The 13,313-nt window shown below is 34.7% G+C and overlaps 1 protein-coding gene across 1 annotated transcript in view; it reads left to right on the plus strand.

Annotated features, from left to right (window-relative positions):
* COL5A2 (collagen type V alpha 2 chain) overlaps positions 1 to 13,313 on the plus strand; it is a 197,924-nt gene that overhangs the window by 170,851 nt on the left and 13,760 nt on the right. The window contains exons 43-51 of the mRNA XM_027865920.1: positions 754 to 861; positions 2,036 to 2,143; positions 3,214 to 3,267; positions 4,630 to 4,737; positions 6,069 to 6,122; positions 9,001 to 9,108; positions 10,044 to 10,097; positions 11,732 to 11,839; positions 12,709 to 13,000. Of these exons, the coding sequence (XP_027721721.1) occupies positions 754 to 861; positions 2,036 to 2,143; positions 3,214 to 3,267; positions 4,630 to 4,737; positions 6,069 to 6,122; positions 9,001 to 9,108; positions 10,044 to 10,097; positions 11,732 to 11,839; positions 12,709 to 13,000 (994 nt within the window). The remainder of the gene's footprint in view (positions 1 to 753; positions 862 to 2,035; positions 2,144 to 3,213; positions 3,268 to 4,629; positions 4,738 to 6,068; positions 6,123 to 9,000; positions 9,109 to 10,043; positions 10,098 to 11,731; positions 11,840 to 12,708; positions 13,001 to 13,313) is intronic.

The raw sequence follows: 13,313 nt of genomic DNA on the forward strand, positions 1-13,313 counted from the left end.
TGAGTGGGTCTTATGATTAGGGTCTAAGGAAGAACATGGATAAAAATAACATAGGCTGTGAAGGCAGGGATAGATTGCTACATGAATCAAACAGAGGGCCAACATTGTTGAGATCACATATTCATTGAATTGTTGAAGAAATATCCCCTTTCCTTTGATGATAGTAGATTGATGAGTTTAATAAAAGGTGAGTAATGTATTATTTGATGAGTATTATACAATAAGAAATTATTTTAATTATATTTAGATTATTAAGACTATATGTTGAAAAAAATGATATTTTACTATCTTTTTTACATAATGTTCCTGTGTATTGGTCACATGCTTTTTAAGGTCCCTTTCATATACATACATTATAAGTATATATATTTTTGTATATACACACCCATACACAACACACATACATACATGCATTTATAGATCTCTTGCATATGTTTTATATATAATTTTGTATATATATGTGAATATGTATGCATTCTCATATGTGTATAGATAGATATGAGAAAATATAGCTTAAATCTGTATTCAGTTTGATTTAGGCAATTTGCATGGTGTAAAAAATACTTTCTTTTTCACAAGTAGTTTTGACCTCTAAATAACCTCAGATTCTCATGCTTGATTAGAAATTTTTAGCTTCATACCCATTCATGGAACAAAGAGCCTTTCCCTGCCAACCTTTAACATTTTTCCAAAGGCTTTGTGTATGAATTAGTACCTGGAATATTGCTAATTCTCGTTTATCCTGGGTTTTAGGGTCCTGATGGTCCACCTGGCCCAGCTGGAACTACTGGGCAAAGAGGAATTGTTGGTATGCCAGGTCAGCGTGGTGAGAGAGGCATGCCTGGCTTGCCTGGCCCAGCAGTAAGTAACCAGATTATAAATTGTTGTATCTGAATACCTTTAACATACTATTCATGTGAATTCTATGATATTCTTCTGTCAAAGAAATACAAATAGCGTTTTGTTAGAAACATATTCAAAATAAGTTTAAAATTTTCATTATTCAAATGTCAAAAATTATATATATTTAACCGCCTTTCAGGTTTTTTTGGATAAAATATCTCTCAAGTCATGGTAGTAGAGAAATCAGTAGATGAAGAAAGCCAACTGGCTCAGTAGATAGAGTGTGGGACCCAGAGTAAGATTTGAGTTCAATTTTGGCCTCCAACACTTGCTAGCTGTATAACCCTGGGCAAGTCTCTTAACTTCTGCTTGTCTGTTTCCTTATATGTAAAATGTGAATAATAATCCCACCTACCTCAAATGATGGTTGTGATAATTGATAAAATAATAATTGTAAAGTGCTTTGTGAATTTTAAAGTGCTATATAAATGCTAGTTGATGTCCTTATAGTTATTATCATCATTATTTGATTTGAAGTCAAGATAAATGGATTTCATACACTTATTTTTTAACTTAAGATAAAAAATAAATTGCCCTGGGGTTAGAGGTTAGATAGCTGATCTCCTATTGTGTTGTGTTGGGTTTTTTTTTTATAAGAAAACCTCTTTCTATGTAGCATATTGAAGGCAAGGGGAAAATTAGCTTTGGACTTTGAGTTAGAAAAGCTTGTTTTCAATCCTGCTTCTTTCCCTAACTACCTCAAACACTTTGTCCAAGATACTTAACTACTCTGGGCCTTGTTTCCTTATTTGTAAAATGAAGAGATTGGACTAGATGGCCTTCATTCCTTCATTTGTTCGTTCATTCAGTCAGCAGCCTTTGGCACCAGCAGAGATGATCCCATATAAGAGGCAAAGGGCTAAGGAAGGGAGGGCAGGGTAGGGTCCCTTTTTTCTCTATTTTTCTCTATGGTTTAACTTTATATATTGTATTGATTGTTGGTAGCCTTGGGTCTACCTCTATGGGCAAGAAGTTAATGATAGCCAACTGGCTTTTGGTTGGGGCATGATTCTTAGTGAGTCTTAATTATGACTGAAGAATTGTAGAAGAGTTAGGTACACTCTTAAAACTAGTGTTCGCACATTAGTGTTTTATAAGATGATGTGAGAAAGTTTTTTTAAATATATTTTAGGGAACACCAGGAAAAGCAGGTCCAACTGGAGCACCAGGAGACAAAGGACCCTCTGGCCCTGTTGGCCCCCCAGGTGCCAATGGTCCAGTAGGAGAAGCGGGGCCTGAGGTAACTACTATATTGTTGATGACATGATTTGAAAGTATCATGAGATTACTTTTTAGGGTAACTACATTTAGAAATTGATTGCCCTTAGGTTTTAATATTAGAACCTGAAGTACTTTCTTACTTAAAATCTGTTATGTTGGGGCATTCTATTGTCTCAGTTTTTTCCTAAATGAGGACATAATGGAGAAGAGAAGGGGACAAGATTAATATCTTTGCATTGACCTTCAACAAGTCCTGACCTAATCATTTTAGCTGATTTAGGTTGCTGCCAAATTGACTTGGAGGTGAAAGCACAATTCTTTTCATCCTTTCACTTTATATTATTTCATTCTGAAATGGCATATTTGTCAAAATAGCTAGGCATTATGGTGATAAGATTGTTATAAATAGATACTGCAGCGTAAGGAAAGGGCAAAGTCAATATATATCATATTACTTGGGGATCATTATAAAGTGAAGTTGTAATTGTCATATTACCTTAGGCTATTTTGAGGTCAAATAGGACTTCAGAAGAAAATGTAAGAAATTATAGTCTGTGATCTGCTGCTTTTTATTATTTTAAGCACCACATCAACCACCCAAGAAACATTTCACTGTCTGACCAGGGAAAACTTTGCTCTCAATAGCATTTTCATGTGATATCCAATGTATAATTATGGAACTTTTAAAAAAAATCAAAGGAATTTATTTAAACAAAATAGGCAGAAAGAACTTCTGAGCAAAAAATTTACAAATTGACTGGGAATGAATGGAACATCAGCTAAAATTTTAGAATTGAGTTTTAAAAAACCTTAAGGAGTATTAGGAAGAAAACATTCATGGATCGTAAGCATCAATGCAAAGTAAACCTTAAATATGTGAATGAACTTATATATATATATACATATATATATATATTTTTTACAAATAATTCACAGCAACTTAGAGGACTACTGAATCTTTTTAAGATTTCTGTGTTTAATTAACTTATGGTTTGCAGAAAAGTGGGAAATATCTAATTCATGTGGCGAAAGTGACAACATTTTCCTTATAACTGGGTTACACAAATTGAAAACAACAACTCTTTACAGGGTCCTGCTGGTAATGATGGTACTCCAGGACGAGATGGTGCTGTTGGAGAACGAGTAAGGATAATTTTATTGACAAAAACCTCATTTTTTTGTGATATGAGCATAAATTTCTTATATATAATGACTAAGATATGTTATTGATCTATAGATCTGGAGTTCAATAAATGCTACAAATCACATTAAACCTTTATTTTGAATGAATCTATTGGTTAAACAATGATTCTTGAGTTTTTTTGGTTTCAGGACCCCTTTATACTTTCAAAAATTGAGTCCTCCTTCCCCAAGACCTTATAAATATTGGCCATACTTTAAATTAAAATATCTTAGTATTATTATGAAAACAATTTTGATTTGGTGGACTCCCTTGAAAGGGTCTCAAAAACCCTGAGCCATCTCTGGACTGCATGTTAAGAATCAATGGATTAGGGGTAAACTCATAAATGTTTAAAAACTGATCTTTCTGGAGATCTGGATTTAACTTTTAAAGTTAAATTGCATTATTAACACCAAATCCCAAAGTTCACCTGAGTGTTTATCTGGCTCAAAGTCTAGGACTTCTGTTACTAAAATAGTTTCTGGGATCTTTTTGTGAATTCTGAGGGAATTGTTTTTGTAAACTTTGTTTAGGTCCAGTTTTCCTGGTTCCTCCTTAGTACTTTTAGAATCTGCTAATAGTCTACCACTCTACTCTGGAAGAGAATGGTTCTTTAGATAGTTGAGACTAGGATAAACTTTTTAGATGGTTCTGGGAGTCTCAAACTGTTCTACATTTGGACCTGTTCCTTAGTCATTATGCAGCATGTCCCAAAAAGTCTTAGTGCAGTTTTAAACTTTCATAGCTTAAATAGCTATTAATGCCTAAAATAAATAATAACTTATTTTGATAGTTTAAAATGAATTGTTTTAATAGCCTAACAATAAAATAAATTAATAGTCTAAAATCATACTAAATTTTTTGCACTAATGGACTATACCTTGCCACTCACTATCAGTTTGTCAGAATTGTGAAATATGTTAAGATAGCTATTACCTTGATTTTGCATATTTGATAAACTTGTACAGGAAGTCATAAAAGTCTTAGCGTAGTTTAAAGTACTATTTAAATAGTACTTCAAAGCTACTTAAATTGGAAGAAGACTTTTGAATCACCCTGTATATTTTTGATTCAGATTGCAAAGTCAAGAGTGTGTCTCCCTTAATGTATTTAACATGTTCTAGCAAGCTTGCAGTGCTTGGCAAGGTATAGTGTTGGAAACTCTAATTAGGATAAGATAGAAATTCTGTTCTTTTTTCTCCTCTATTTTATAAAGAAAAGTGCTTCACTAAATGCACATACATAATAATTTTGAATCAGAGGAGAAATGGATTTTTTATAAATGTTAAAATTCTAATCATGAGCACGATGATTTTTGATAGGGTGATCGAGGTGACCCTGGGCCTGCAGGTCTACCAGGTTCTCAAGGTGCCCCTGGAACTCCAGGACCTGTTGGAGCTACCGGTGATGCTGGACCAAGAGGAGACCCAGTACGTAGCACATCAATTTCATTTTGTATGTATGTATCTATGTATGTATGTATGTATGTATGTGTGTATGTATGTATATATGTATGTATGTATCTATCTTTCTACCTAACCATCATCTACCATCTACTTAGATACAGGCATATCATAAGCTATGCATACGTGAATATTTAAAAATGAATAAATCTTCATTAAAGTTAATGCCTATAAACATCAACAATAATTGAGTGTTTACAATAATTAGTGTTACAATTCTGTTGATAGTATCCTTATTCCCCCAGTTCCCAAAACTTAGAGTCTTGATTCTTCCTTTTCTTTATTTTTCTCATGTCCATCAGTTGCCAAATCCAATTTTACCTCTGAAGTAGTTTCCATTTTCTCCTTTTCACTTTTATTATCACTACTTAAATGCTTCACCACCTCTGCCTTAGACTAACTAATCACCCTTCCTCTAGTTTCACTCCATCTATAAACTGACTTTCACATTTACACCAAAGTAATATTTCTAATACATTTGCCTTTCTATCACTTCCATTTTAAGACCTTCTGCAGATGTTCAATTGCATGGTAAATAAAATACAAACAAGGGCCTGGCATTCAAGGCCCTCAATAATTTAGCTCAAACCTCCGTTTCTAGCTTTATTTTTAGTTTCTCCCTTCACACACTCTGTGCTCCAGTCACATTGGGATAATTACTATTCTTCAGTCTCATCCTCTCCTTTTCCATCTCTGTGCCATCACGCACACTCCCTTCCGTGCTTGTGTTTGCCTTTGACATCACCCCCTGCATTGACTGTTGCCTTTTTCCATCTATCAGGCTGCTTTGTTGTGTCTTTCTTGTATTCTTAATATTTCAACTTGGAGGAATAACTTAATATGTATGTTTGATTGCATTGAATTAAATTCATCTATAAAGCAAAAGGTTCAGATTATATGACCTCTAGGTTCTATCCAACTGTATATTTTTGATTCTATGAATTTATGGTTCTTTTAGTAGGAAAATTCTTTTTAGGTTAAATAAAAACCTTTGCTTTCCATTGTTATGTGAAAATATTAGCCTTCAGGTATAATTCACACATGTTTGTAAAATTTAGGCACATTTAGGCACAAATTAGCTCTTAATATTGCTATAAAACTAAGAGGATATTCATGCATTTACGCAGTCGTAGTATAATCACAATTCCAGGTAACATTGTTTCTACGGATGGTATTGATTCTTCACCATGAAATTATATACCTAGAAATCTACATCCCTAAACATACCACAGCTCTCTAGTTATTCATGAATATATTGAATTATTTCATGTTCCACTTTTTGTGGCTTTTCTTTCTAGGGTTCTCGAGGTCCTGTAGGTCCACCTGGCCGAGCTGGGAAACGTGGTTTACCGGTAAGTCTTCAGAAATTTTTGATTCTGGATTTTAGGACATAAAATATATCAAAGAGAGGAAAGGTACTCATTTCTGAGGTATGAAATTCTATATGCTCCAATCATTCAGGGTAGTCCTATAGAGAATTGTAACTAAATGGTCACAACTGCCGTACAGCCTTTTTGCATTTTGGAGGGATTACAATTGTCCTTATTGGCCAGATTATCTCCTTCCCCTCTCCTGCCAGTTGGATTATGTGTTTATGGTCTTTACTCTGTTTTCTCTGCTAATAGTCTTCATAGCTATTCAGGCATCTTACCATATCTAAATCATATGTTTAGGACAGGCTATTAAACCATATCCCCATATTCTTCCTTATATGGGCTGATTTCTGTTGTCTATGAAGATTAATAATAGTTTTTATCTTCATTTTTAGGTTAGGAAAATCATTTAAATTGTCAACTTCTTAATTATTTTAAAGACTTAAAATAAATTCAATCTCTAAGTTGAAGACAGGCCAGAGTTGTGTTGTGGTTGTTAAGAGGGTAAAGCAAGCTTCCCAGAATTAAATGTAATTGGCAACTAAGTTGGAGAGAAAATGCTGATGTGAACTCTATTAGTTGTTGTTTGGTCATTTTTCAGTTGTGTCAGACTCTTTGTGACCCTTTTTGGGGTTTTCTTAGCAAAGATACTGGAATGGTTTGCCATTTCCCTCTCCAGATCATTTTACAGATGAGGAAACTGAGGTGAATGGGCTAAGTGACTTGCCTAGGATCACACGGCTAGTAAGTGTCTGAGGCCAAATTTGAACTCATGAAGATGAGTCTCTCTTATTTCAGTCCAGCACTGCATCCACTAAGATACCCAGCTTCCCCTACTGTACTCTACCAGTACAGAGCAGCATCATTCCTCACTCAAAGTCTCATCTAGTGACCAAATCACAGGTCCAGTTTAAAACATATATATTAAGGTGAATAGAAATAGTATTTTCAAATAAGATAAATTAATTTTAAAAGTTTATCATTAAATCCAATGCTTTCTGTTGAATTTTTTTTCGTGAGTAACTTTTAAAGATAAAAAACAGATAAGTTTACTTTATTCTTCCTAAAACTGGACTGCTTTCAAAATTTAAATGCTTATTTTTAATATGAAATAATTAAAACCAGTGGCACTTTAAGAAAAGATTCACACGCTGATTGATTGTCAGTTAGGGAATTCAGGAAATTTAGTTACAAAAATTCAGGACTTAAAGGATCCAATTTCAAATGCCTTCCCTGCAAATGAGACAAATAGGTTCATTTAATTCACTTTGCTGTGTGAACATTACACTAGTAATGCTTTATTCCAGGCACTGGGAAACCAGGTAGGGCTGGTCCCCCAAAGCACTCAGCAACCTTCTCCCCACTCCACTCTCATTCCCTGCTTCTTCTCAACTTAGTCTCTTCCACCTACTTAGACTCATTAAGGTAAATGAATTAGAGAAACCATGTTGGGATTGGACCTGAAAGTCAAAGAGTTTAATCCTTGATGAAAGAGTATAAACCCAATGAACCTGTCATTAATTTGTCTCCTTTTTAATTTCTAGAATTGACCTGACCTTTGTAAACATGTTTCAAAAACAGACTAAAACTAATCAGATAGTTGTTAAAGAAGAAATTAGTAGACAAGAAGCTCCTTTCCTTCCGTTCCAGGACTACTCTCTGCCCTGCTATCAGATTACCACCTAATTTTAAGTTATCCAGAGCAATTTGGCAGATATTTTTAAGTGAATGGAGGGTGCCTACATCCTACATCCTAATTTCTAAGAGCAGATGTGTGGTAATATTTGTCTTAAACACCAATTTATTTAGAAATTCATTTGTCACAAACAAATAATTTTCACATTCATGGGTTCTTATAGCATACTTGTTTATTTGTATATTTAAGTTTAATGAAATAGTATCGTCAATCATAGTCTTAGAGTGAAATTTAATTACTTCACAATTTTAGATTTTAACATTGCAATGCAGTGTAGATGATATTGTGAATAATTATTTTAGATTTTTCTTGTTATTTAAACTATTTTAAAAATGTAATGCAATTCAGTCTTTGAGCCTGTCAGGAAAGTTAAAGATATGTGTTATTTCACCCTTTTTGCAGCAAAGATGTTTTCAATAATGACATAAGAAAACTTACCATAAACACACCAAAATAGAGCTATAACTAAGTTTTGATTTTTGGTAGCCAGAAATCAGTGTTAATAAAAAACTAGGGCAGCTAGGTGGCACAGTGGATAGAGTACCGGCTCTGAAGTCAGGAGGACCTGAGTTCAAATCCGACCTCAGACCAAACACTTGACACGTACTAGCTGTGTGACCTTGGGCAAGTCACTTAACCCTGATTGCCTCACTAAAAACAAAAACAAAAACAAAAAACAAAAAAAACCCTAAATAAGTAATTTGACTTCTTAAAACACATTTTATATTGATGAACCATATGAAACTATATTTGATTGCATTGTTTTGAGGTATATGACACATTATCTAAGTAAAGTGAATATATAATTTGTGTCATAATTAGAACAAAAATGAGAATCTCTCAAGCAGCTAGACATATTTACATTTTAAATAATTAAAGAAATGAATTATTATGACTCTTTCCATATATAAATATATGTGAATGTATGTGTGTGTATGTGTACATATATGCATGTATTTATATGTGTATATGAGTATTTTCCATCTACCAATTTTTCAGAAAAACATTCAAAGATTTCATGGTCTCATTCTGAGTAGACAACAAGTTAATTCCTATTAATAAATATAAGGAATATATGTTATTGCAAAATGAATGCTAACTTGGAACTTTGAGATATCTACAGTCTTTGGAATAATATGGCCCTATTGAATATATGTCTAGGGCCCCCAAGGACCCCGTGGTGACAAAGGTGATCATGGGGACCGAGGTGATCGAGGCCAGAAGGGTCACAGAGGCTTTACTGGTCTTCAGGGTCTTCCTGGCCCTCCTGTAAGTAATTTTCTTTCATATTATCTTTTTCTTTATTATTTTTGTGAATTTCCAATCTAGAATAGATAGATTGATAGATACACACATATACATATGTATATATTTAATTTAAACATTGAAAGACTTGCTGAATAAGTGATTTTCTAGCTTACCTATTTTAGCTTAATATTTGTAGGCAAATGACAAAGCCAAAGTATATGTGTATATGCAACAGGGGTGGGGGGAGAAGGCATATGCATATTCTTTTAGTTTGTTTTAGTCTTGGTAAACTCAAACTTTTCTACGAAAATCCTACTCTAGTGCCTCAATGCCAAGAAGAAATGACCATCAAAGGCTATTCCAATGTAGAATAAGATCATCCTAGAAAGGCTTTCAATATACATCATATGATAGAATATATTTATCTACTGTCTAAGAACAAGTCCAGGTCATCTATTAGAATTTTAAGGTCAGAGACGGTTTTGTTTTTATGTCCTTATATCTTGAGTACCTACCAGAGTTTCCATGCCTATACTATACATATACGTATAATATACATATATGTGTATACTTATATAGTGTAATATATGGCACTTTATAAATGCTAGTCAAATCAAATTGCATGGAATGGAATTGAAGAGTCCCATCACCAGATTGGCCAGAGGGTTATGAAATTTTCAGCCACAAGAACACCTAAAGACTGTCTACTTAGTTATAAAGGGGTTATGATTTGTGTTGATAAAAATGCAGATTTTTAAAGTAGTGAGGTAATCAAAACAAAACGACTATTAAAAAGCTGATTGTAAAGCTTAACGACTGTTTAAGACACAAGTGTCTGCAGGTGAAGTCAATAATTCCATATCTTTATATGTTATGCTGAAGTTGGCATGGTGCAGTTTAAAGAGCATAATAATGTTTTCCTTCTCCCCCTCTGCCCCCCGCCACCTCCCATTGAGGGTCCAAATGGTGAACAAGGCAGTGCTGGAATTCCTGGACCATTTGGCCCTAGAGTGAGTATATTTATATATTTGTTGTTGTAGTTCAGTGGTTTCAGTCATGTCTGACTCTTTGTGACCCCATTTGGGGTTTTCTTGGCAAAGATCCTAGAGTGGTTTGCCATTTCCTTCTCTAGCTCATTTTACAGGTGAGGAACTGAGGAAACAGGAGTAAGTCACTTTCCTAGGATTACACAGCTAATAAGAGTCTGAGGCCACATTTGAACTCAGGAAGATGAATCTTCCTGACTTTAGGCCCAGCACTCCACCCACTGCAACACATAGCTGTTTATGGGTGTGTGTGTGTGTGTGTTCGTGTGTATGTGTATGCACACACATATATACATATACCTACATGGCTATATTTACATATATAGATATGTATATATACATATATATTTAAAAATAAGCCAATAAGAATGGCATACTGTTACTTCAAGTAACCTGTTCCTTGATTATCTTTCTCATACATGACATATGTCCTCTGAAGTTGGCCAGAAAAGAAATGAGGTAAATAGCTCAGTAGTTTTTCTATAAATTATTCAAATGTACAACCATAACGCTTTTTAATACAGCTTTCATCACATTTTCTCTTCAAAATCTTTTACTTACAGTTTAGATGAGATCATTTCTTATGACGTTTTCTCACTTGGAGCTATCTGAACTTTGGTTGAGTATTCTATCGTTTGAGATTTGATGAAACAGACCTAGTTTAACATGCAAATAGGGTATTAAGCTAGTTTTAAAAGTTTGCCTTTAAGCAGCAGAACTCATTGATCAAAGAAAAGTTTGCATCAGCCTGATTGAGGAGCAAATCATGAAATGAGCCCATGTTGGAAACTTTTTTTTTTTTAAGACTGTGTTTTTCCCTCTCCCACACAAGCTGAAAATATGAGGACCTGTCGTAGGCTACTTCTTCTCTGATCAGCAAGATAGCTTTGACCTGCTCTTTTTCCCACTTGGGACGGTTTGCCCCTCCTTATGCAACCTGATGCTTCCACCTCTCTTAGGGATCACCATATTAATACTGAATTTATTGTATTAGTCATCCAATTAGTTCAATGCATGGCAATTTGGAATTTCTGATCTGAATATATCTACCTTAGCTTGCTCTGTACTTGGACCATATTTGAAGCTTTAATGGAATTATACTTATGTATTCCTTAAAGTTAAATTATGATTTTTTATGACAATGGTGATTTTTTTTCAGTGTTGAGAACTCCCAGTGAGATACTTTTGAAAATTAATTGCAGAGAAATGCCTTTTCTGCAGCTTTCAGCTTTAGAGTTTCCTCGTGTTTAAAGTGGGGGACAGTGGGACTCCATGAGCCCAAAGGTCCCTCTTGGTTCTAAATCCTAGGATATTATGTTTGAAAATGTACATAATAGGTGTAACTTTATCAAAATACAGAAACGTTTTCTGGAATGACTGATATTGAATCATGTACTGATTATGATAGATGCAGACATTGTTAAATCCTACATGCATCAGAAAATTAATCTAAATCCTGATTTCGACACTGAGGCATCAAAATGAGTTACTAAGAAGTAATTGGCACGTATCTATGAGAAAAACAAAATCATTTCCTTGACAGGAAAAAAATTAAACCACATTACACATTGATAAAATATAATCCTTGTGATTTTTAGGGACCCCCAGGACCAGTGGGTCCTTCAGGTAAAGAAGGAAATCCTGGGCCCCTTGGACCAATTGGACCTCCTGGTATGAGAGGAAGTGTGGGAGAAGCAGGACCAGAGGTGAGTTCTCAAGAATTTATAGTCTAAAAGATTTATTTAAATGTTATTTACCTTCCACAGAGACCTTCTACAGCTTGAAAAGTCAGCGGCTGAAGGGATCTCTAGGAAAGAGTCATCACTTGATCTCTTTAAGTGGGAACTGGATGATCTTTCAAGTTGTTGTAGAGAAGATCTCTGTTCCAATAGAGGTCAGAGGTGATGACCATTGAGCTTCTTCTAACTCTGTGATTCTTTGCATCTGTGGATCTTGGAAACTAAAACTGAAGCCTTGCTTCACACAATAGTTGGTCTGTACCTGGTTTGGCTAATTCAACAAGCAATATTTACATGGTGTCATCAGGGACCCCTAAAGTTGCATAAAATGCTGTATCTACATGCTACTTCAGCTGAGGAAGTCTAGATTTGCATATTTCCTGATTTCTTGGTAGAAATAAATCTCAGTTGAATGGATTCTTCTTACCTGAAATCCCTCCATATGGATTGTATACTTCTAATATTCCAGGATTTAGAAATGGCTTTGTGGGATTTATTTTAATTCCTTAATATAAAATTTCCCATCTGTAAGTAGAGCAAAATGATCTATCTGTCAAGGCAGATACCCCAGTCTCTGTTTAAATCAAGTACTGGTTTATAGACTTGTGGGTCTGAAAAATGTTTTACACAGCATTTTCCACATGTGGACTTTCATAGTTTGACACAGAATTCTTATTTGGCTACAAGGTGCATTAGTAACAAAAACTGTCATTTCCCTTGATGGGGGTATTGCATCTAAACTCTCTCTGTACCAAATGAAGCCAAAATTTCTACATCCAAAAGTTTAAGTAATGATGTGTTATCTAAATTTCTTTTTAATTTTTTTAAACTTCTAGGGTCCACCTGGCGAGCCTGGTCCCCCTGGTCCTCCAGGGCCTCCTGGTCACCTCACTGCTCCTCTTGGGGATATCATGGGACACTATGATGAAAGTATGCCAGACCCACTCCCAGAGTTCACCGAAGACCAAGCAGCCCCTGATGATAAAAATAAAACAGACCCAGGAGTACATGCTACACTGAAGTCACTAAGTAGCCAGATTGAAACCATGCGTAGCCCTGATGGCTCAAAAAAACATCCAGCACGTACTTGTGATGACTTGAAGCTTTGCCACCCATCAAAGCCTAGCGGTAAGTAGACAGCAAAAATTCTTGAAATAAAATGCATTGCTTATGATTCTAGGATGAAAAAGTAAAACATACTACCCTACACATTTCAACGTAAGATCATAGATTTAGATATAGAAGGACCACAGAGATTATTTGGTTTAACATACTCATTTTAAAAATGAAGAAACTAAGGTTTAGCAAGGTTTTGTGACATGTCTAAGGCCATTCAGCTAGTAAATAGAATGGTCAATATTCATGTCTCTGACCCTAAATCAATTCTCAGACTCCAATTCTTAATTATTCTCCTGTTTGTTCCACTTTGAAAACTGGAACT

This window comes from Vombatus ursinus, unplaced genomic scaffold (genome assembly GCF_900497805.2).
Source record: "Vombatus ursinus unplaced genomic scaffold, bare-nosed wombat genome assembly UNPS02014779.1, whole genome shotgun sequence".
Lineage (NCBI taxonomy): Eukaryota > Metazoa > Chordata > Mammalia > Diprotodontia > Vombatidae > Vombatus > Vombatus ursinus.